The sequence below is a fragment of the Colobus angolensis genome, unplaced genomic scaffold (assembly GCF_000951035.1).
Source record: "Colobus angolensis palliatus isolate OR3802 unplaced genomic scaffold, Cang.pa_1.0 Scaffold19, whole genome shotgun sequence".
In the NCBI taxonomy this organism is placed as follows: Eukaryota; Metazoa; Chordata; class Mammalia; order Primates; family Cercopithecidae; genus Colobus; species Colobus angolensis.
Genome location: NW_012115043.1, coordinates 12,727,322 through 12,752,400, shown reverse-complemented (window position 1 = coordinate 12,752,400; position 25,079 = coordinate 12,727,322). Strand labels below are relative to the sequence as shown.

General features: G+C 40.5%; 1 protein-coding gene across 5 annotated transcripts in view; it reads left to right on the top strand.

Annotated features, from left to right (window-relative positions):
• Positions 1 to 2,063: 2,063 nt before the first annotated feature.
• The window catches only part of RNF111 (ring finger protein 111), a 114,326-nt gene continuing 91,310 nt past the window's right edge, over positions 2,064 to 25,079 (top strand). For 3 of the 5 annotated variants that reach the window (XM_011940496.1, XM_011940499.1, XM_011940498.1), the window contains exon 1: positions 2,064 to 2,456. Coding sequence is in view for 1 of the 5 variants with exons in the window: in XM_011940495.1 (XP_011795885.1) it covers positions 18,100 to 18,149 (50 nt within the window). In the remaining 4 variants the exon portion in view is untranslated. Of the gene's footprint in view, positions 2,457 to 2,524; positions 2,793 to 17,976; positions 18,150 to 25,079 lie in introns of those variants that run through there. The other 2 variants (XM_011940495.1, XM_011940497.1) reach the window with 2 other exon arrangements.

The following is a 25,079-nucleotide window of genomic DNA, read 5'->3' as shown; positions in this document are numbered from 1 at the left end:
ATCCCCAGCCTCTATCTTAGTGGATAGATGCCAGTAGCCACACCCCTCCTCCCTGAGTTGTAACAATCAACAGTCTCCGGATGTTGCTAAATCATCCCAGCTTCAGAACCACTGATTTAACCCAATATATCCAAAATATTATTTCAACATATAATAAATATTAAAAAGTACTGAGATTTTTAAGTCTTTTTTTTTGTATTGTACCTTTGAAATTCGATGTGAATTTTTCACTTAAAGCACTTCTCAATTTGTGCTAGTCACTTTTTTCTTTTTTGTTTTCTTTTCTTTTTTGAGGAAGGGAGATGGAAAAGGAAAAGGGGAGGGGAGAGGGAGAACAGGAGGGGGTCTAGCCACATTTTAAGTGCTCAGCAGCCACATGTGGCTGGTGTCTACCTAATTGAAGAGCACAGGTCAAAAGCTTTAGGAAAAAGGTTAGAGCTGGAAATACAGGTTTGAGAAGTCATGAGATACTAACAGTTAAAACCACGGGAGAAGATAAGATAGTCCGGGCAAAATTCTACATTTAAGAGTGAGAAAATAGGAGGATTGAGGAAAATCCTAGTCGAATGCTCGTTTAGTTTCTCCACACAGTCTGCTTTCCTTGATTATTATTGTAATTTTAAAATCATTTGTGTTTTCTTTTTTTTTTTTTTGAGACGGAGTCTTGCTCTGTCGCCCCGGCTGGAGTGCAGTGGCACAATCATGAGCTCACTGCAACCTCTGCCTCCCAGGTCCGAGCGATTCTCCTGCCTCAGCTTCCCGAGTAGCTGGGGTTACAGGCACCCACCACCACGTCCGGCTAATTTTTTTTGTATTTTTAGTAGAGATGGGGGTTTCACCGTGTTAGCCAGGATGGTCTCGATCTCCTGACCTCATGATCTGCCCACCTTGGCCTCCCAAAGTGCTGGGATTACAGGTGTAAGCCACCGCGCCAGGCCTTTTTTTTTTTTTCTTCTTGGAGACGGAGTTTCCCTCTGTCACCCGGCTGGAGTGTGAGGCTTGATCGTGGCTCACTGCAACCTCCACCATCCCGGCTCAAGCGATTCTCCTGCCTCAGCCTCCCGAGTAGCTGGGATTACAGGCGTGTGCCACCACACCGGGCTAATTTTTGTATTTTTAGTGAAGAAGGAGTTTCACCATGTTGGCCAGGCTGGTCTTGAACTCCTGACCTCAGGTAATCCACCCGCCTCGGCCTTCCAAAGTGCTGGGATTACAGGCATGAGCCACCGCTCCTGGCCAAAATCATTTGTTTGCTGAATGATATGAAGAATATGAGTGAAAAAAAAAAGTACTGAAAAAGATGAGTTGATGGCAAAGGGAGGGAATTAAAGTTTAGTGCACACTTAAGTGGCGAGTAATATTCAGAGCATTATATAAACTGTCTCATTTAATCTAACAAGAACCTTTTGAGGTCAATACGTTTTCCCAATTTATAGAGGAGGAAACTAAGATTTATAAGGATCTCATGAATCAGACAACTCTTAAGTGGCATCACTGGACTTCTTAAAGGAAGTCTGCCTGATGGACTCTAAGTCTCATCCTCTATCCTCCTAATGCATATAATGACGCATTTGTTATCTACTGACTTTTATAAAATAAACAAGGAGGCTTATGCGATTGTACAGCCCGAGTTAGCAGGAGATATCTGTTACCACTTTTGATCTGATTCCGGAAGCATTAACAGTGAGGTGCCCTGATCTTTATGTAATTAGCGCATATGATATGGGTATCATTTGTTGTGAAAGACACTAACTCATGATGTTTTTGTTTACGTGTACCTGTAAATATAGTAATTTCTGTAGTTGGTTAAGTTTTAGTTACGAAAAAATGAACCAAGATGTAGTCAAGATTTGGCTTAAATGTTGAACGCATAATTACCAAAGAAAATTAAATAATGAGCTTTGCGACACCTTTCAGTTTCGCCAACAGACTGATAAAACCAGTACAAAGGGGGAGGGCCGAGACCGAGGGGGCGGGACGGTGAGAAACGGGAATCGAGCAAGCGCAGAAACAAACAGATGTTAATGGAGGCGTGAAGGCACTTTCCGAACTGTCGTAAAGGCCCCTAGTGTCGTGCTCTCCTCGGTAGGGGAGGAATTGGTTAGGCGGCGGCGGCGGCGGTAGGGGAGCAGCGGCAGTGGCGGCGACGGCGAGAGGGTGTTCGGTCTGCGCAGCGTAGAAACGCCCGCAGCTTAAGAGAAGGAGTTCTTGTGGGACCCAATCAGGCATTCTGAACCCACGCCGGCTGAGCTGGGCCGAGTCCAGGCGCTGCCGCACGTACAGTTTTGGTGGCGGTGACAGACACTGCTCTTGACTCTAGGGGCCTGTTAGGCCGACGTCTGAGGCGCAGATCGCTGGCTCTCGACGCATTACTCTTTACGCCTTACATTTGTGTCTTCCTTCCTGGGTCAGTGATTCCCGGACCCTGGAAGAGAAGAGGGTGGCTAATGATTAAGGTGAGGGGAACAGGGGGGAGGGGATCCATTGGAGGCCGCGCGTGCGCGCAACGGGGGAGGGGCCGGCCTGGAGGGGAGAAAGAGGAAGGGCTGCGGCCGCGGAAGGCTGGGGTCGGCGACCGGTCGGTTATCTCTGGCTCAGTGGTGATTTAGGGTCTGGGTCTCCGCAGACGATTTGTATTTGGGCAAGTCATTCGTCTACCGACACACCCACAGCCTACAGTGAGGAAGTGTGGGTGAGGGGATTTCTCTCCCTCTTCCGACTCTCCCTGGAGTCTCAGGATGGAGGCTGAGGACCGAGGCGTAGGAGTGCGATTTGACAATGGAGTGATGAAGGTAACCCGGACCTGGGGAGTTGGAGGGCGCTAAGTCAGCCCTGACGGTTAGGGAGCCGCCTGCTGCTGCTGTGATCAAGGAAACGTATTCCGCGGAACAGCTGAAATACAGACGCTTCCGATTTTGTATGGAGTTGGCTTGTTGGTCATTTAAAAGAAGCTGGATGTTTTTACTATTGTCCTTTGATAATTTATCAGAGACAGTGTCAGTGCTGTAGTGGGAATATCTGTTCAGTGCAGCAGAAATAGATTTGTCACAACAGTTCTTAAATAGGTTATAGTAGATGTTTACAGAGGGTATTTCTCAACCCAAGTGTAAGTTTTGATTATTCAGAAAATACCAGGAAGTATAGGGTATTCATTTAATTTGTTCATATGTGTAGTGTGGGGTGACTCCATTGTATTGCTGTAAGCTTTCCTGTTTTTTGATTCACGTGCGGCATTAATTTAGAATTCTCTTGAATGGTAAGATGCCAACTTACATAGACTACGTTTTGTAGGAGTTCCTGTAGCTTTTGAACCTGACAATCTAAACTTTATTTCATTCGGTATTTTATTTATAATTTTCTTGTTTTAGGGGCCTCTTCAACTAAAAAGAACAAACTGGGAAAAGATAAGCTAAGGTTCCATTTCCTTTCGCATTTTTGTTTGTGTGTGTGTGTGAGATGCTTGTAAATGCTTGAATGTGATTTTGAGATTACTATACACAAGTTCTGTAACACTGGACTTAGCTTTATTACAGTAAAGATACACCTTTTGATCGTTTGTTACTGTATATATTTTTGTAAAAATCTTCATGTCAATATAAGCCACATTGTTTCACCCTAATCTGGTTATATTTGTGAGGTAAAACAGATGGATAAGAAGGAGGTCCTTTTACTTTTATAATAATTTTAAGTTGATTTTTAAAAGCCTTGATTTATCTTATTTTGGACACTTTCTTGCCATTTAACCTTGGACAAATGACTTTATCATCTCTCTCCTCCTCATTTATTTGTGACCAAAGATTCGCAATAGTATTCTAAGAATTGATGAGGGTGTTTGTAAATTGGTCTAAATAATATTATAGGAAAAAGTAGGAAGAGTGAGTCTCTCCTTGTTTATCACGAGTGCTATGTCATGTGCAGATCCTTCTGTCACTTTTTAACTTTTGTTTGCTGTCTGTTGGCCACATGTTTGCTAGTTATTTCACCTGACATAGAATTGGTTTTTAAAGAAAGGTATAAACAAAGTGACTCCATTTTGGTGAAAAATGCATTACAACAGAGGTTACACCTTAACGAATTTCACTGTGGTACTCCGTTTCTACAGATTATTGAGAGAGAGCTAGTCTCATGTTTAAGAGAACAGCACCTTGCTTGTATAAAGCTAAGGTATAGTCATTTAGCAGATACTCCTAGTTATTTTACTTTAAAATAAAAAAAATAAAAGAAACTAATTGAATCAAACCGTTTAGATTTTTAGATACTTTGTTGTTATAGTTTAAAGAGGGGTTTCTGTATCATGCTTTACTTGAGGCATACTTATGTGCCCTTCTTTTGCCTTTTTCTCCCCTTTTGGGCTAAGACTTCAGTAGGAAATAAAAGAGACTATCTGAAAAACGATAGAAGTTAAAATATGTTATAACCTGACATTAACATTCTATGGGTAACATTATCTTATGAAATAATATAGGACTAGAGACAGAAGATCTAGATTTTAGATCTATCTTTGCTTGCTATACATTAGATCTCCGAGTTTATTATTAACCCTCCTTAGGCTTCAGGTCTCTCTGTTTAAGTGAGAATTGTAGAATAGATAACTCTGGTTTTCTCTAGGTCCCAAATCTAACGGTTTGTATGTCTAGTGTTTTATTCGTCGTAATCGAATCCCCAGAAAGAAATGCTATACAGAAAGCATCAATTCCCTCATGAAATGTGTGTGTGTAAAACCTATGATGAAACTGTGGGCCAGGTGTGGTGGCTGACCCCTGTAATCCCAGCACTTTGGGAGGCCAAGGCGGGTGGATCACTTGAGGTCAGGAGTTCGAGACCACACTGGCCAAAATGGGGAAACCTCATCTTTACTGAAAATACGAAAAATTAGCCGAGCTTAGTGGTATGTGCCTGTAGTTGCAGCTGCTTGGGAAGCTGAGGCAGGAGAATGGCTTAAACCTGGGAGGCGGAGGTTGCAGTAAGCTGAGATCGTGCCTCTCACTGCACTCCAGCTTGGGCAACAGGGCGAGACTGTTTCTCAAAACAAACAAACAAACAATGATTGTTGTTCCACATATTATTGTTATTGTTGTCCCATTGTAGATATTAATTACTCAAGCTTTAATAGCTTTCAGATGGTACTAAAAATGAAATTTTTTATTACTCCTGGTAACTTTTTAAAAATCATCCTGAATAATTTGTTTTTCTTTCAGAAACCTGTAATTATTGTTCAGTAAAAGTCCACAATTACATTTGGATGTCTTATACCTCTGTTTGCTTCTTTCCTATATCCTACAGATTCTTGGTAACAGCTGGCTCAGGTTTCTACAGGTACTCAATTTATGTCATTACACGAGGAGTGAATTACAAATGTTTAAAGACAAATATTTAGCTGAGGCTGGGGGCGCTTGCTCACGCCTGTAATCCCACCACTTTGGGAAACCGAGGCAGGTGGATCATGAGGTCGGGGATTTGAGACCAGCCAGGCCAATGTGGTGAAACCCTGTCTCTACTAAAAAAAAATACAAAAATTAGCCGGGCATGGTGGTGGCACGTGCCTGTAATCCCAGCTGCTCAGGAGGCTAAGGCAGAATTGTTTGAACCCGGGAGGTGGAGGTTTCAGTGAGCTGAGATCATGCCACTGCACTCCAACCTGGGTGATAGAGCAAGACTCTGTCTCAAAAAAAAAAAAAAAACAACACAACAAAAAAGTCTCCAAATACTTAGCTGAGCTTACATTTTAAAGAGCAGTACTGCATTATTATGTAGATAACATTTATTGAATGTCTCATGTTCTAGGCACAGTCACTGTTCTTCAGTGAAGGCACTCTGCCTTCATGGAGCTGACATTCTGTTGTGTGTGGGGGAACGTAATAAACAGAATGGTTTCAGGTAGTGGTAAGTGCCGTGAGGAAAGTAGGACCATGTGATATGGCATGGATGGAAATGGTTTTACTATAGATTGAGTGGTTAGGGAGGGCCTTTTTAGAGGTGGTAATTTGACTTGTGACTGCAATTACTAGAAAAAATCAGCCATAGTGACGATTTGGAGGAAGACTGCTACAGACAGCAAGAACAGCAAATGCATTAGATGAGGTTTGATTCTAGAGAATCTACAAATGTAAATTAATTATTTGGTTTGTCTGTTAAGCTTTTCATATTTGCTGCCAGATGATGCAGACAGATTAAAATTATTTTATGTGTAGTAACCAAATATAATATGTTGGTATTGTTTAAACCCTGACTCAAACCAATTGTAGAAAGTCATTTTTGAAACACTGGGGGAAATCTGAATATGGATGGGTATTATATGATATCAAGGAGTTATTGTAACTTTGTTAGGGATGATAATGGCATTATGTTTATGTAAGAAAATGCCCACTTTTTATTAGTGATAGAGACTGAAGAATTAGGGAGAAAGCTTGCAAATGTCTGGTATTTTATTTTATTTTATTTTGAGATGGAGTTTCCCTCTTGTTGCCCAAGCTGCAGTACAGTGGCGTGATTTCAGCTCACTGCAGCCTCCACCTCCTGGATTCAAGCAATTCTACTGCCTCAGGCTCCCGAGGAGCTGGAATTACAGGAGCGCGCCACCATGCCTGCTGACTTATTGTATTTTTAGTAGAAACAGGGTTTCACCATGTTAGCCAGGCTGGTCTCGAACTCCTCATCTCAGGTGATTCGCCCGTCTTGGCCTCCCGAAGTGCTGGGAAAGGCGTGAGCCACCGTGCCCAGAGATGTCTGTTATTTTAAACAGATACCAGATAAAAACCAAAAAAAGCGGTGGAGGGAGACGAGATAGATGAAGCAGGTCAGGCACAATCTGGATAATTGTTGGGTTGGGGTGATGGGTACATGGATATTAATAATATTGTTCTCTGCTTTTGTGAGGTTTGAAAATGTTCATATTTTAAAATATATTTTTTTGGCTGGGCCCAGTGGCTCATGCCTGTAATCCCAGCACTTTGGGAGGCTCAGGAAGGTGGATTGCTTGAGCCTACGAGTTCGAGACCAGGCTGGGTAACGTGATCAAATTCTGTCTGTACCAAAAAATTACAAAAATTAGACAGGCATAATGACACATTCCTGTAGTCCCAGCTACTGGGGAGGCTGAGGTGAGAGGATGGCTTGAGCCCAGGAGGCAGAGGTTGCCATGAGCTGAGATTGTGCCACTGCACTCCAGCTACTTGGGAGGCTGAGGTGACAGGATGGCTTGAACCCAGGGGGCAGAGGTTGCAATGAGTCGAGATTGTGTCACTGCACTCCATCCAACCTGGGTGACAAAGCCAGCAGACCCTATGTCAAATGAGTAAATGAAATACAGTAAAATAATATTTTTTTGAAAATGTTCATTCGTATTTAAGCTGGACATGGTGGTGCACACACCTGTAATCCTAGCACTTTGGGAGGCTGAGACAGGTGGCTCGCCTGAGGTCAGGAATTTGAGACCAGCCTGCCCAACATGGCGAAACCCTGTCTTTACCAAAAAATACAAAAAGTAGGTGGGCATGGTGGCGGGTGCTTGTAATCCCAGCTACTCGGGAGGTTGAGGCGGAAGAATGACTTGAATCCAAGAGGCAGAGGTTGCAGTGAGCCAAGATGGCGCCACTGCACTCCAGTCTGGGTGACAGAGTAAGATTCCATTTCAAGAAGAAAAAGAAAATGTTCAATCATATTTAAAAATGTTTTAAAATAATTTGTAAAAGTGTCCAGGTGAAATAGCTCATGCCTGTAATCCCAGCACTTTGGGAGGCCGAGGCGAGTGGATCGAGACCAGCCTGGCCAACATGGTGAAACCTTGTCTCTACTAAAAACACAAAAATAAAGAAAATAAAAATACAAATACAAAAATTAGCTGGACATGGTGGTGGGTGCCTATAATCCCAGCTACTTGGGAGGCTGAGATAGGAGAATCACTTGAACCCAGGAGGTGGAGGTTGCTGTGAGCTGAGATTGTGCCACTGCACTCCAACCTGGGTGACAGAGTGAGACTCTGTCTCAAAAAAAATTTGTAAAAGTACCATATTTAATTGTCTCTTCCCTCCCCCGTTTCTTTTCATTTTGATAAAATACAGTATTTTGTTTCTATTTGTAAATGTTCAGTATTTATTCAACAAACAGGAGTGTTGTATTTCAGGCACTGTGCCAGTGCTTGAGTTACAACAAAGGGCAGGCTCTTAACACCTGCCTGTAAGGGGCTTATGGCTTGCTGGTAGAAAGGAGAGTTCAGCAGTGTGGATTGTGTTAACATGGAAAAGATTTCTGTATTTTCCTGAGGGCATACAGGATTAGCATCTTAGTTTAGTATGTATGTGGTTGGATTCTTAAAAAATATTTTTCCTTCTCTACAGAATACAAAATTTAAGAAATTCTGTATATGGCTAGGTGTCAAGTCTGAATCAGTGTTGTAGTCATTTTCCTTATTCATATGTACTATAGGGCACTTGAATAAATTATTTATTATCTTTTGACATCCCAATTTGTTGTTACTTTAATTAATTAATTTTATTTTTGGACAGAGCCTCACTCTGTGGCCCAGGCTGGCGTGCAGTGGTCCCATCTTGGCTCATTGTCACCTCCACCTCCCAGGTTCAAGTGATTCTCCTGACTCAGCCTTCCAAGTAGCTGGAGTTAGAGGTGCACGCCACCACGCCCAGCTTTTATTTTATATTTTTGGTAGAGACGGGGTTTCATTATGTTGGCCAGGCTGATCTTGAACTCCTGACCTCAAGTGATCCACCCGCCTCGGCCTCCCAATGTGCTGGGATTACAGTCGTGAGCCACCATGCCCGGCTACTTAAATATTTTATTTTGACATAATTTCAAACTTACAGAAAGATTTGAAAAATAGTACTGAGAACTCCTGAATACCCATTATTCAGATTCAGCAATTTTTAATTTTGTCATACTTGCCTTCTTATTTTCTCTCTCTCTCTTTTTTTTTTTTTGAGATGGAGTCTTGCTGTCTTGCCCAGGCTGGAGTGCAGTGGTGCGATCTCGGCTCGCTGTAACCTCTGTCTCCCAGGTTCAAGTGATTCTCCTGCCTCAGCCTCCTACGTAGTTGAGATTACAGGTGCCTGCCACCATGCCCAGCTAATTTTTGTATTTTAGTTAGAGACGAGGTTTCACCATCTTGGCCAGGCTGGTCTCAAATCCCTGACCTCAGGTGATCAGCCTACTTCAGCCTCCCAAAGTGCTGGGACTATAGGCATGAGCCACTGTGTCTGGCCCCTTATTCTCTTTTGAATCATTTAAAAGTAAATTGCTTACATGGTGCCCATTACATTACATTTTGCCTATTTGTTTCTAAATATTCACTGTGTATTGTGTTCTTTTGCATTATCACTGCACCAGTTACCAAATTCAGGAAATTTAACTTTGATAATATTAATCTACAGCTCATTTTCCAGTTTTGTCAAATTGTCCCAATAATAGCATTTATCCCTTTAGCATTTTCCTCATAGGAGCCAGTTCAGGATCACAAAATGCATTTAGTTTTCATATCTCTTTAGTCTCCTGTAATGTGGAACAGTGCACCTAATAAGCAATCTGTGGGGATAACTTTGAGATAGTGCAGATACTCTGCTCCTCATCAGATCATCCTGTTCCTCATCACTCCCCACATCCCCCAAGGCCCATGTAGCATCCATTGATGTTTCTTGCGTATACTCATCTTTACTCTGATGGTTGGAAAGGGTTTATTTTGTAACTCATCCATTTTCTTCACTAATGGACGTTCTTTTATAAGGAAGAGACATTCTTTTATCTGATTAATATAGAATCGTGTGTTCCCTGTTTTATTCAGTGGGTTATAACCCATTGTTACCTTTATTTTGATGTTCAAATTGTCCCAGATTTGTCCATTAGGAGCCTTCCCACGTGGGCTCCTGTATCTTTTTAACATGCCCTCTTTTTTGTTTTTGAGACGGAGTCTCACTCTGTTGCCCCAGGCCAGAGTGCAGGGGCACGATGTTGGCTCACTGCAACCTCCGCCTTCCAGGTTCAAGCAATTCTCTGCCTCAGCCTCCCAAGTAGCTGAGATTATAGGCATCCGCCACCACCCCTGGCTAATTTTTGTATTTTTAGTAGAGATGGGGTTTCACCATCTTGGGCAGGCTGGTCTTGAACTCCTGACCTCGTGATCCCCTGCCTTGGCCTCCCAAAGTGCTGGGATTACAGGCATGAGCCTCCATGCCCAGCCTTTTCTTAAAAAAAGTATTTCCTGTGTTTCTGGCACAGCAAGATGTTGCAAGCGCATCTTGTTTCTTTCCTGTGTCAGTCTTGGAATGAGCCATTTTCCATGGAACCCTGGTTAATTTTAGTGGGCAATCCAATTTGGTGTTGTGTTATTTTATATACAGGAAGAACATCTTTTTTACTGCATCAGGAAATCGCTAGGAAACTAAATTTAAATTAGATTTTTGGTAGTAAGTTTATATTTCTTTGAAGATTTTATGAAATAATCACCTAAGATTCAGCAATTTATTATCATAAAGCAATTTTTTTCTTGTTTTGTTTTTCAAATACAGGATGAGTTATGTTCTGATACGTTCTTAATTGTGATCATGTGAAATGAAGAAAAGATTGTATGTGTGTGTTTAGCCACTTAACTGTTTATTAAAAAAGTAAAGTTTATACTTTTAACTGTTTTTAACTAAGTCATCAGACATTCTAATCTGAAGAAAACTGTTGCTTTTCAATGAAGTTTAAAATGAATTTTAAAAATTGGTCTGGGTGTGGTAGCTGACACCTGTAATCCCAGCACTTTGGGAGGCCGAGGCAGATGGATCACTTGAGGCCAGGAGTTGAAGATTAGTCGGGCCAACCTGGTTAAACCCCGCCTCTACTAAAAAATACAAAAAAAGTAGCCAAGTGGGGTGGTACATGCCTGTAATCCCAGCTACTCAGGTGGCTGGGGCAGGAGAATCGCTTGAACCTGGGAAGTGGAGGTTGCAGTAAGCGGAGATCACGCCACTGTACTCCAGCCTGGGCAACAGTGCAAGACCGTGTCTTATATATATATAAGACCGTGTCTTATATATATAAATAAATAAATAAATAAATAAGTTATAAAACAGAATTTCTGTATGTGATTGAAAACTCACCAGTACATTCTTTTTTTTTTTTCCCCCGGGCAGTTACTGTTACATCTTGGTATATTTCTTAGCCGACTTCTCACCTGTGTATGGATATTTGCTTTATTTACTTACTCAACCTAACTTAATATGTGTTTTTTCAAAGTAATATTTTGAATATTTTAAATTTTCAACTAATTAATATCTGTACACGGTTTTAAAAGTCAATTTCAAAAGACTTATAATAGTGGTTTCCTATGCCACTCTCCTAATCCCCTAGTTGTACTGGTTAAACAGAAACATTTAGCTCTCAAAAGTTATTTTTCTAGTCTATACCTTTATATTTCTTAGTAGTATGTTTATATTTCTTTGTATTATGTACTTATATTTCTACTAATATGCTTAATTTCTACTTTTAATCTCAGTTTAAATGTCTTTTTTTAAGTTAATTTTTTTAGAGAAAAGTAATATATACAAAGTGTACCAAATTTATACGGTACAGAGAATGTACAGGGAAAAAAAACAAGGCTCTTTGCCATTCTTGTCTTCCTATGTCCCAAGTCTTTTCTCTGAAGTTAAATCTCTTTCCTCCTATATTTTATGTGTACAGCCAGTGTAGTGGTTCTCAGAGTGTGGTCTCTGGACTCTTGAGGTGGCTCTTCAAGTGTTCAGGAGGTCTACCAGGTTGAAACTATTTCAGAAAAATACCAAGTTCTCGTTTTCTATGTAACTGATACAAACATCAGTTGACATTTGCGCTGATGGTACAAAAAACAATGGTGCATTAAACTACTGGCCCTGTAACACAAATCAAGACAGTGGCCAAACTGCATTAATAATCACTATATTTGTCGTGACTACAGTTTGCAGTTTAAAAAAAAAAAAAAAAAAAGAGGGCTGGGCATGGTGGCTCATGCCTGTAATCCCAGCACTTTGGGAGGCTAAGGCAAGTACATCACGAGGTCAAGAGATCGAGACCATCCTGGCCAACATGGTGAAACCCCATCTCTACTAAGAATACAAAATTAGCAGGGCGTGGTGGCACATGCCTGTAATTCCAGCTACTTGGGAGGCTGAGGCAGGAGGGTGGCTTGAACCCAGAAGGCAGAGGTTGCAGTGAGCCGAGATTGCACCACTGCACTCCAGCCTGGTGACAGTGTGAAACTGTTTACAAAAAAAAAAAGGCAATAAAAATTGTTAATTTATTGATGTTGATTCTTGAGCACATGTGTTTTTTATATTCCATGTGACAAAACGGGACGTTTTGTTGTTGTTTTTTTTTAACTTTAAGTTCAGGGCTATAAGTGCAGGTTTGTTACATAGGTAAACTTGTGTCATAGGTTTTGTTGTACAGATTGTTTCACCACCCAGGTATTAAGCCTAGTACCCATTAGTTATTTTTCCTTATCCTCTCCCTCCTCCCACCCTCCACCCTCTGAAAGATTCCAGTGAGTGTTCTTCCCCTCAGTGTGTTCTTATGTTCTTGGGAAGGTTGTTATAGGGTCTTCCACTGCATACCACAGTGTGATGCTTATTTTGAGAAAAGAACTTGTTTGATTTAGTTATACACTGGATTAGCAAACTAGTCACTTTTTTCATGGAACACATTTTTACTTGAAAGAAGCAAACTGTATTTATGTGAACTTGGATATTTTTACGTATTTTCTCAAAAATAAATGAAGTGAACCTTTCACTTCAAGAAAAACAAATGACAGAATTTATTGCTGAGATAAAATTCAGACTTTCAAGCAAAAATTAGAATTGTGGAAAACTCCTATCAGTCACTGTAATTTTGGCAGTTTCTCAGGACTTTGCAATGAGATTGGTTGTGTTATTAACAAATGATTTTTTTTTTTTTTTACTGTTACATAATGAAATGTGTCATGTTTGAAAGAGGTACATAACTTGGTGAAACAATATTTTTCAGATAACAATGATGTTACAAAGTCATGTCTGGGTGAAAGGTCTATGTAAAGTGCAGTATCGAACAGTTGATTTTTCACTGAGATAGTACGAGGTTTCACTGATATGGTTTCAGATTCCGCATTGCAATTAAGTTCAGGCCGCCTTTGTAAAGTATTGGGGTAGTATCAAAGAGGAGTAACACCCACACTTACCTGAAAAGGTTATTAAAAATACTACTCCCTTTTTCAACTACATATTTGTGTGAAACTGGATTTTCTTATAATTTAACCAGAACAGCATATCATGATAGATTGAATACAGATGGAGATGTGACAATCCGGCTTTCTTCTGTTAAGCTAGCCATTAGAGAGATTTGCAAAAAATGTGTAGTATTACCACTCATTAAGTTTTTGAAAATATTTTAATAAAAGTTACTTTTATTAGATATGGTGGGTTTGCAGTGTTTGTTTTGTTGTTGTTGTTGTTGTTGTTGTTGTTTGAGATGGAGTCACACTCTGTCACCTAGGCTGGAGTGCAGTGGTGCAATCTCAGTTCACTGCAACCTCGGCCTCCCAGGTTCAAGCGATTCTGCTACCTCAGCCTCCTGAGTAGCTGGGATTACAGACATGCACCACCACACATGGCTAATTTTTGTATTTTTAGTAGAGACAGAGTTTCACTATGTTGCCCAGGCTGGTCTTGAACTCCTGACCTCAAGTGATCCGCCCACCTCAGCCTCCTCAAGTGCTGGGATTACAGGTGTGAGCCACCACATCTGGCCTATGACTGCAGTTTTAAAATAATACATTTTAAAGCGTTTATGAGTTATACTTTCTAATAGGGTAAGCGTATTAGTTCGTTCTCACACTTCTATAAATACCTGAACTGGGTAATTTATAAAGAAAAGGGATTTAATTGGCTGAAGGTTCCATAGGCTGTATAGGAAGCGTGGCAGCATCTGCTTCTGGGGAGACCTCAGGGAGCTTTTACTCATGGTAGAGGGCAAAGCAAGAGTCGGTGTCTTATATGGCAGGAGCAGGAGAGAAGGGGGAGGTGCCACATAATTTTAAACGACCAGATCTCATGAGAAGTCCATAATGAGAACAGCACCAAGGGGATGGTGTGAACCATTAGAAACTGCCCCGATAATCCAGTCACGTCCCAGCAGGCCCCACCTCCAACAATGGGAATTACACTTTGACCTGAGATTTGGGTGAGGACACAGATCCAGACCATATCAGTAAGTATCAATAGATATAAAAGCTTTTTCAAATCTTCCAATGATTTTTGTTTCCTTTTTTTTTTTTTAGTCAGGGTCTGTCTCTCATACCCAGGCTAGAGTGCAGTGGTGAGATCTTAGTTCACTACATTCTTTGCCTCCTGGACTCAGGCAGTCCTCCCACCTAAGCCTCCGAAGTAGCTGGGACTACAAGCATGTACCACCACACTTGGCTTATTTTTCTGTTTTTAGTACAGACGGGTTTCACCATGTTTTCCAGGCTGGTCTCAAACTCCTGGGCCCAAGCAATCCATAGTGCCTGGCCAATTTTTAAGATTATGGAGGTCCTCAGGAACGGGTGCAGTGGCTCACATCTGTAATCCCGGCACTTTGGGAGGCCGAGGCAGGTGGATCACCTGAGGTCAGGAGTTCGAGACCAACCTGGCCAACATGGGGAAACCCTGTCTCTACTAAAAATACAAAACAGCTGGGTGTGGTGGCGGGCACCTATAATCCCAGCTATTCAGGGAGTATGAGGCACGACAATCGCTTGAACTGGGAGGCAGACATTTCAGTGAGCCGAGATTGCACCACTCCGCTTCAGCCTGCGTGGCAGAGCTGGACTCTGTCTCAAAAAAAAAAAAAAAAAAAGATAACTGCTGCTCCAGAGAATTAATCAATTTTTGATGAGCCCGCTATTCTCCTTTCACCCCATCTTTCAGTTATGTCAGAATTTTTGATTATTTTAAACAACAATTCCGCAAATGCTTATTGAAAGCCAAATATGTGTTCTAAGCTTTTGGGCACACAGTAGTGATCAAAACAAAATCTCTGCTCTGGTGAGGAAACAAATTTTGTGGATGGTGATTATGGAAATAAGTGACCTGGAAAAGGAAGCTAGAGGGTTGGGTTAACTTTATATTTTTATTTTTTTGCCTTTCCACGAAAATTTTGATGTTGGTATTGACTACTAATGTGGTAAGGTGCTCAGGGAAGGTATCATGGATAAGGAAGCATTTGAACACAGATGTAAAGGAAGTGAATGAGTGAGCCTCGTGGTTATCCGGGGGAGGAGCATTGAAGGCAGTGTGACTAGCCATAGCATGCTTGACCTGCTTGAGAAATAGCCTAGAAACGATTGGGGCTTTCGTGGAGTAGGTGAGGAGAATGGTAGTCTCTGAGAACAGAGGTATCGGGCTCATGTTCTTCAGTTATATGAAATACTTATATTACCTTGGGTAACTTCTTAGCCATTTTTTACCTCTCTTCTTTTCTGGATTTCCTGTCAGTCAGGTAACAGGATTCTATTGCCATCTCTACTTCACCTGCTGTTAGTTCCTATTTTTGTTGTTGATTTAAAAAAAGAATTCCTTTTACTATCAATTTAGTGGGGATTGGAGGGAGATTTGAGATGAAGGTCTTGTATAACTTACCATGGTGTTAAAAGATGTGAACTTCTGCTTTTGATAATCATGATAATTTTACCAGAAAAAAGTTATATTAGTGATAGGGAACTGGGCTCTCCACATTTGGTGAATAGGTTCGCTTTAGAAAGCCTAAGTCTATTTTGACAGCTAGGGTCTTTAATAGAAAATACTTAATACTTTTATTAAGTCAAGAAAATCATGTGATATAAGATTTGTTACAGAACACCTACAAAAGCTATATTATCATGGGATTTTATTTTTTATGAAATCATGTTTAAAGAACTAGATACAGTAGTCCTCCCTTATCCATGAGGGATACAGTCCAAGACCCCCAGTAGATGCTTACAACCACAACATGCATACCTTTTATAAAGTTTAATTTACAAATTGGGCAGAGTAAGACGTTGATAGCAAAAAATTACAACTATATTCAATAAAAATGATGTGAATGTGTTCTTTCTCTCAAAATATTATACTCACCCTTGTGATGATGGAAAATGATGATAAAATGGCAAAGTGAGGTTAATGACTTGGGCACTGTGTACGCACGCGTTCATAAGCATTTAAAGCTTATGAGCTCTTTATTTCTGGAGTTTTTTCTTTAATATTTTTAGACCATGTTGACCATAGGTAAGTGAAACCATAGGCAATAAATTGTGGTTAAGGGGAGACTACTGTATAGTATTGGTTAAAACTCAGCATTCTGTTTTCTTGACTATCTTCCTGCCGTTTCTCTGATGTATCCTTATCCTTATTCTCCACTTGAAATTTTACTTTTAAAGTTCAGCTCTTAAATTTCTTTCAGTTGTTTCCTTTAGAATTAATAGCTGTCCCTTCTGTGTTCCCATAGTATTTGGTACTTATTTGTAGCAGTTACCATGTTTTATTAGAACATTCTTCTACTGTGAGGGCCAAGTTCCTGAAAATCTCCATGGTAAATATGGTAAGTATGGTTGAGTAACGTATGTAACATATGTAATAATCTTACGTAAAAGTAGTCATGGGAACTGAAGTTCTGAGTGAAAGCCCTCATAGCTGTGTGTTTAATTAAAAAAAAAAAAAAGAGAGTGACCAAACTCAACAAGTTCCCTACAGGCTCTACCTGATCAGGCCCTGACTACCTCTGATCTCATTGTGTGCCATTTCCCTTTCCTTCTCCTTCCCTTCTTTCAGTTCTTTGCACCTGTTAGGCATCTTCCTGTCACATAGTCTTCCCTATTTTTTCTCTCCCAGGAATACTCTTCCTCCAGAATTGTGTGGCTTGACTGACTAGTGGCTATGATTCATGTTTTTAGCTTCTTAGAGAGGATCCTGTTGATAGTCAGCCTTTACCATTTGTTTTGTTTTCTTTCTTTCCTTTTTGTGATAAGGTCTCATTATGTTGCCAGTGCTGGATTGCAGTGGCTATTCACAGGTGCTATTATAGCTTAATGCAGCCTTGAACTCCTGGCCTCAAGTGATCCTACTGCCTGTTTTATTTTCTTTTTTCTTTTTTTTGAGACAAGGTCTCACTCTGTTGCCCAGGGTGGAGTGCAGTGGCTCAATGTCAGCTCACTGCAACCTCTGCCTCCCGGGCTCAAGCGATCCTCCCACCTCAGCCTCCTGAGTAGCTGGGACAGGCATGTACCACCACACCCAACTAAGTTTTTGTAGAGACATGCTTTTGCCTTGTGGCCCAGGCTGGTCTGGAACTCCTGAGCTCAAGCCCTCTGCCCACCTTGACCTCCCAAAATTCTGGGATTGCAGGCGTAAGCCAGTACGCCTGGTCTTTTTCTTTTTGTTTTTTGAGACAGGGTCTGGCTCTGTTGCCCAGACTAGAGTGCAGTGGCATGATCCCTACTTACTGCAACCTCCACCTCCTAGACTCAAATCATCCTCCCACCTCAGCTTCTCAAGTAGCTGGGACTACTTGAGACCCAGCTCATTTTTTAAAAAATATTTTTTGTAGAGACAGGGTTTTGCTATGTTGCCCACGCTGGTCTTGAACTCCTGAGCTCAAGCGATCTGCCTGCCTCAGCCTCCCAAAGTGCTGGAATTACAGGTGTGAGCCACTGCATGTGACCTGTTTTCTTAATAGCGCGTTTTGCTCTAAAATTACCTTGGTTTTTTTGGGTCTCTCATTTGCATGTAATTTCCACGAGAGCAAAGACTTTCTATGTCCTGTTCATGGCTGATGCCAGTGCCTAAAACAAGTGCCTAGCTCTTTATAGGCTTTCAATAAATATTTATTGAATGAGAACCATAAATGAATAAGTGATAGCTAATGTATTGTCAGTGTTATTGTATCTTCTAAAATATTAATAAGCTACTGTAAAATTAATTTCTGTTGCCTGAGTGACTTTCCTAGGTTTTGTTCTCATTCCAGATGCTTGGGATGGAAGAAGTTTGAATGACCTATCCTGTGTGTATCCTCCTTGCCATAGCTGAATTGATCTTTTTGAAACCCTCTTCCCAGACTCTTGGGTTTATTTATTTTATTCCAGTATGAATGCATGTTTTTTCCCTCATAGATGGCAGTTCTGGATTAGCAGTTTTAAGGTCTTGACTTTGTTTTTAGTTATCTGTCTTTAACAAGCTTCAATTTAAAATATTCCTTCTTTTCTCTCCCAATTATCTTTACTGATCCTCAGTTGTCTCTTTTTATTGTCTCCAACAGAAGGAACTTGCTGTTTAGGTTTACTGAAACTAACAGTCTGAAGATTGCAAAAAAGTATACAGGTAAATAAATGTGCATAGATGAGACTTAACGTGTACAAGAATTCACATTAGGATTAGGATTACTATTTTTATCTAGAATGTGAAATTTGTTAGGAAAGGGTAGCACCTTTCTATCTTTTTGTCACCTTGATCAGTAACTTATAGGAAAAATTCAAACCAAAAAAGGTTTGTTAAATAAAGTAGCTGACATCAGCATACAGGATATTGAATTCTTGGTTTCCCCAAACCAGTATTCTAGAGTTGTTTAGTATCTTGGCATTTTTTGTTTCTTGCAACAAGAATTTTCACTTCACTGTCTGAATATACTGATCCAAGGAAAGCAAAAATGGCATTTAGTCAGAGATAACCTTGGAAATCCCTAAAGTTGCCCTTAAAACATACAGTATAAATATGCAGTCTCTGAAAGTCCAGCACTTCCCATTTTCCCTCCCCTATTGGAACAAATCATGTTTTCATTGTTAAATATCAGAGAAAGAGTAAGTTTGTGTATATGGCCTATAATGTGGGAAAAATAAATGGCTCCAAAGATTAGAATCTGACAGCATAGTAAGATGCTCACATTCTGAGAGACACTTGGAAAGTGAGACCTAATATAGAGCAGCAAAATTTAATCTTCTATTTTGTGTTGATTCTAGGCATATAATTAGAGAGCAGAAGGACAAGCATAATCTCCTACATGGTTTAAATTATTTTTTTCTCGTCAAGTTCACTTTATGGGCACGATGTCTATCCAGAGGTGTTCTCCCAAATTCCACCTTTCAGTATGCCTTTACTGTCAGGCATTAAAGTGTCAATAATTCTTCCTGGTTTTCCTCTTACAACTCATGTTCTCTTTCTTTAGTACATACAGTTTGTTTGTTTGTTTATTTGTGGAGATAGTCTCACCTATTTCACCTGTGTTGCCCAGTCTGATCTCAAACTGCTGGGCACAAGCAATCCTCCCCCTCATGAACTGCTAGGATTACAGGCACGAGCCGCTGCACCCAGCCTCTAGAACATAATCTTTCATTACTATTCTCCAGGTTGCATGTTTTGACTGACCTAAATCATATATGTGGAGTAAAAACAAATTTTATCTAAGTAAACTTGTTGGACTTCATTCAAGGAGAAATTGTTTCCTTGGACAGTTTTGCTCCCAACATTAGATTCTGCCTTCTCAGGACAGCTGTCATCTTTTTAATTTAGTTTTCTGATTTTATTTTTATTTATTTATTTATTTATTTATTTATTTATTTTTTTTTTTTTTGAGACGGAGTCTCGCTCTGTCGCCCAGGCTGGAGTGCAGTGGCCGGATCTCAGCTCACTGCAAGCTCCGCCTCCCGGGTTCACGCCATTCTCCTGCCTCAGCCTCCCGCGTAGCTGGGACTACAGGCGCCGCCACCTCGCCCGGCTAGTTTTTTTGTATTTTTTAGTAGAGACAGGGTTTCACCATGTTAGCCAGGATGGTCTCGATCTCCTGACCTCGTGATCCGCCCGTCTCGGCCTCCCAAAGTGCTGGGATTACAGGCTTGAGCCACGGCACCTGGCCTTATTTTTATTTATTTTGTTACTGCAACCTTTGCTTTGGCCTTTAACAACTCAATGTTTTTGTTTAATCTTCAAGAGGAATTTGAGGTTCACTCGAATAAGTTAGACTAGTTTGAGGTAGGTGTAGCTAGAGGATTGAAGCCCTGCTTAAAAAAAATGTGGTGGTGGGTAGGGGGAAGAATTCAAAGGAAAGAAGTCTGTGGACTTCCTTTGCCTGGATGATTTCTAAAAACTAGCTGACTCGTCATCTTTAAAAACAACAACAATAAGAGCTATCATGTGCATATGTTACTTTGTTTAATATTTACAACAACCCTTTGTGATAAATGTTTTCATTTTTCAGATGAGGAAATTCAGGCACAGAATGATTAATAACTTGCTAATGAGTCACAGTGGTGATGGGGATGTGGGGATTTAAATCAGTGGGTTTTGAGTTGCCTGAGTAAAGAATTCCAAAATTGAGGACATCACTATTTCTGTATTTCCTTCTAAGGAAACCAGTATAAGGTGTATTTTTATCTCCAGTAGGCGTGGTCATTGGCAAGAGAAGGAAAGATTGGTGATTTTATTTCAGTGATGGGATTGGGACTTAATTTCTCTGTGGTTTTTCTGGGTATTCTAGATTTTGTATAGTGAACTTATTTTAAAAACCAATCAAGTTGATGTTTGATGTATAATTTATACACAATATGAGGCACACGTTTTATGTATAGTTAGGTGAATTTTGGCAAATGTGTGTATCCATACAGTCAGCACCCCAATCAGGACATAAAACATTCCATCACTCTAGAAAGTACCTTCATGCTTTGCTATCAGCCACCCACATCTCCTGCCTCAGGCAACTACTCATCTGATTTTTGACATCATACATGAGTTTTCTTTGTTTTAGAATTTCATGTAAGTAGTAGTAGTATTACTCTTGTGTTTGATATTCTGCTCATCAAATGTTTTCCCTTCAGCATTTTATTATGCAAAATTGCAAACATAGAAAAGACGAAAGAATTGTACATTGAACGCCCATCTCCCTGCCACCTAGATTCTATGATTAACAATTTGCTATTTTTTTACTTTATATTTCTAGCCATCTATCTGTTCCTCCAACCATCCATCAGCCAAACCTGTTGCTTTTTATGCATTTTAAAGTTACAAAATTAAAAAAAATAAAGTTACAGATGTCAGTGCATTTTACCCCTAAAAAGCTACAGTTTTCATGTCACTAACTAGAGTCAAATATTTGTTTACAGTTATTTAGTTTTTTTCTTTGAGACGGAGTCTCACTCTGTCACCCAGGCTAGAGTGCAGTGGCATGATCTTGGTTCACTGCAGCCTCCGCCTCCCGGGTTCAAGCAGTTCTCTGCCTCAGCCTCCCAAGTAGCTGGGATTACAGGCGCCTGCCACCATGCCCAGCTAATTTTTTTGTGTTTTTAGTAGAGATGGGGTTTCACCATCTTAGCCAGGCTGGTCTTGAACTCCTGACTTTGTGATCTACCTGCCTCAGCCTCCCAAAGTGCTGGAATTACAGGCTGTTTACAGTTTTTAAAGTAAACTCTACATACAGTGAAATGCACAAATCTTTTTTTTTTTTTTTTTTTTTTTGAGGCGGAGTCTCGCTCTGTCCCCCGGGCTGGAGTGCAGTGGCCGGATCTCAGCTCACTGCAAGCTCCGCCTCCCGGGTTTACGCCATTCTCCTGCCTCAGCCTCCGGAGTAGCTGGGACTACAGGCGCCCGCCACCTCGCCCGGCTAGTTTTTTGTATTTTTTAGTAGAGACGGGGTTTCACCGTGTAGCTCAGGATGGTCTCGATCTCCTGACCTCGTGATCCACCCGTCTCGGCCTCCCAAAGTGCTGGGATTACAGGCTTGAGCCACCGTGCCCGGCCAGTTTTTGTATTTTTAGTAGAGACGGGATTTCACCGTGTTAGCCAGGATGGTCTCGATCTCCTGACCTCGTGATCCGCCCGTCTCGGCCTCCCAAAGTGCTGGGATTACAGGCTTGAGCCACAGCGCCCGGCCGAAATGCACAAATCTTAAGTGTACCATTTAAGTTTTGCCAAATGCATCTGTTACCCAAATCCTTATGAAGGTATTGAGCACGAACAACCATCGCCTCAAAAAGTCATTCCCTCATGCTCTTTCCTTGTCAGTCCTGTCCCCATCCCTTGAAGACAGAACCAGTGTTCAAGTTTTTTTTTTTTTTTTTTTACTTTAGATTAGCTTTGCCTGTCTAGAATTTCAAATAGATACTTTGTGTCTACTTTTCCCTTAGCATGATATTTTTGAGATTAATCCATATTGATACATGTATCAGTAGTTCCTTCTTTGTTGTTGCGGTTTGGTATCCCTTTGTAGCTGTATAACATAATTTATCCATTCACTTGGAGATTTATTTTTTCTCTAATTTTTGGCTATTATGAGTAAAGCGATGAACATTCATATACAAGTCTTTGTATCCATGTTTTCCAATTTAGGCATGGAATTACTGGATTATATGTTAGATGTATGTATAGCTAACATTATTAGAAGCTGCCAGAGTCATGTGTGGAGTTCCAGTTGTGGAATATCCTTGCCAGTGTTTGGTGGTTTTGGTCTTTTTAGTTTTAGTCTTGTTGGGTGTGTAATGGGGTCTTACTATAGTTTATATTTACATTCCTCTGGTGACTACAGATATTGAAGATTTTTAAATTTACTTATTGGCTATTTTTGTATGTTTTGTAAAATCTTTTGCCTATTTTTTTGTGGGGTTGTCTTATTAGGATATAAGAGTTTTTTTCATATATTCAGTATTCAAATTACATATATGTGTTTATATACACACACACAAACATATGTATATATAATTTTATCTGTCTTTAGCTTACCAGCTTATCCTTTTGTTTTCTTAATGCCGTCTCTGAACAGCAGAGGTTTTGATTTTGATAAAGTCAAGCTTATTAATTTTTTTAAGAAATGGTAGTACTTTCTGTATCCTGTGAAATCCTTGCCCATGATATAATCACATAAACTTTCTGCTATGTTTTTTCTAGAAGCTTTATAGTTTTAGGTTTACTTTTTGTATCTGGTGTGAGGTAGGTGTTGAGATTCCTTTTTTTCCTATCTGGCTCTCCAGTTGTTTCACTACCATTTTTGTTTGTTTGTTTTTGGAGACAGACTCTATCTCTGTTGCCCAGGCTGCAGTGCAGTGGCACAATCGTGGATCACTGCAGCCTCAACCTCCTGGGCTCAAGCAATCCTCCTGCCTCGGCCTCCTGAGTAGCTGAGACTGCAGGGATACACCACCATGCCTGGCTAGTTTTAAAATTTTTTTGTAGAGACAGAGTCTCACTATATTGCCCAGGCTGGTCTTGACTCCTGAGCTCAAGCAATCCTCCTGCATCAGCCTCCCAAAGTGCTGGTATTTATAGGCATGAGCCACTGCACTCAGCCTACCATCATTTGTTGAAAAGACAATTCCTTCCTCATTATCTTGGCACTTTTGTTGGAAAATCATTTGATGATGTATCTGAGTCTATTTCTGGACTCTAGTCTGTCCTTACACCAGTAGCCCCAGTGTTGATACAGTTGGATTTAAATCTGTCAGTTTGCTGTTGGTTTTCTGTTTGTCCCACCTGTTCCTTTTCTCATTTCCTGCTTCCTTTTGGATTGAGGGTTTTTAAAAATCATATTACATTTATCGCCACTTTTGGCTTATACTTTAAAAAAAAAATCTTTTGTGGTTCTTTTAGGGTTTACACTGTGCATCTTTATCACAGTCTTCAAGGAATGATAGATGGTTGTATGTATAATACGAGAAACTTAAAACAGTATACTTTCATTTACTCCCCTCCTATCCTTTGTGTTAATATTGTCACGTATTTTATTTTATTTTATTTTACTTTTGAGGTGGAGTCCCACTCTGTCACCCAGGTTGGAGTGCAGTGGTGCAATCTTGGCTCACTACAACCTCCACCTCCTGGGTTCAAGCTATTCTCTTGCCTCAGCCTCCTGAGCAGCTGGGATTATAGGCGCACCACCACGCCCAGCTAATTGTTTTGTATTTTTAGTAGAGATGGGGTTTCACCATGTTGACCAGGCTGGTCTCGAACTGCTGACCTCAGGTGATCTCACCTTGGCCTCCCAGAGTGCTGGGATTACAGGCGTGAGCCCCTACGCTCAGCCACGTATTTTATTTTTACATGTTATCAGTTTTGGGAGGATTCCTTTTTCTTATTTTGGGATATTTCATATTAGCTAGAGCATAGTCTTTGTGAGGGTGACTGTCTGTGTCAGGGAAGATGCTGGTAGAACCCACTTTATCCCATTGTGCTTTTTATAAGTGACCAAATGGTGATGACTTGTGAAAAAGTCTTTAGAGTTTGATAATTTCAGATCAGAAAACTTTGATATTTGAGTCTGAAGAAAGGTGGCTAGATAATACAGTGTTTTTATAGAACGATATCAAAATTAGAACTTGGAGCATTTGTGAGTGAGTGTCCAGAATATTACGCAGTAATTTGACTCAAGGAAATTATTCAGTGGCCGGGAGCAGTGGCTCACACCTATAATCCCAACACTTTGGGAAATTGAGGCAGGTAGATCACTTGAAGCCAGGAGTTTGAGACCAGACTGGGCAACATGGCAAAACCCCATCTCTGCAAAAAATTCAAAAAATTAGCTCGGAATGATGGCTCATGTCTGTAGTCCCAGTTACCTGGGAGGCTGAGGCAGGAGGATCACCTGAGCCCAGGAAGTCAAGGCTGCAGGGAGCTGTGATCCTACCACTGTGCTCCAACCTGGGCAACAGCAAGACCTTATCTCAAAAACAAACAAACAAAAAATTAAAATGGTTTTGCTAAATTGTAAGCTTTAATAATTATTTTCAGGTTCTGATTGTGTCATTCAGTTTATATGCAATCCTTTTTTAGCTTTGTATCATTTGAGAATACGACATTTTGTTTATGCCCTCACATGAAATAATGACTAAAAACAGATTTTGGAATACATGTTACAGGCAAATTTTTAATTGTGAACATTGTTTTATGTTGCTAATTATATATTTTTAGATAAGTTATGGTATTCTTTTTGTTTTAATTTAAGAAAAATATTTATTTTGAAATTAATAAACCCATTACATGTAAATATAAATAGTATTTTATGAGGCCGGGCACGGAGGCTCAAGCCTGTAATCCCAGCACTTTGGGAGGCCGAGACGGGCGGATCACGAGGTCAGGAGATCGAGACCATCCTGG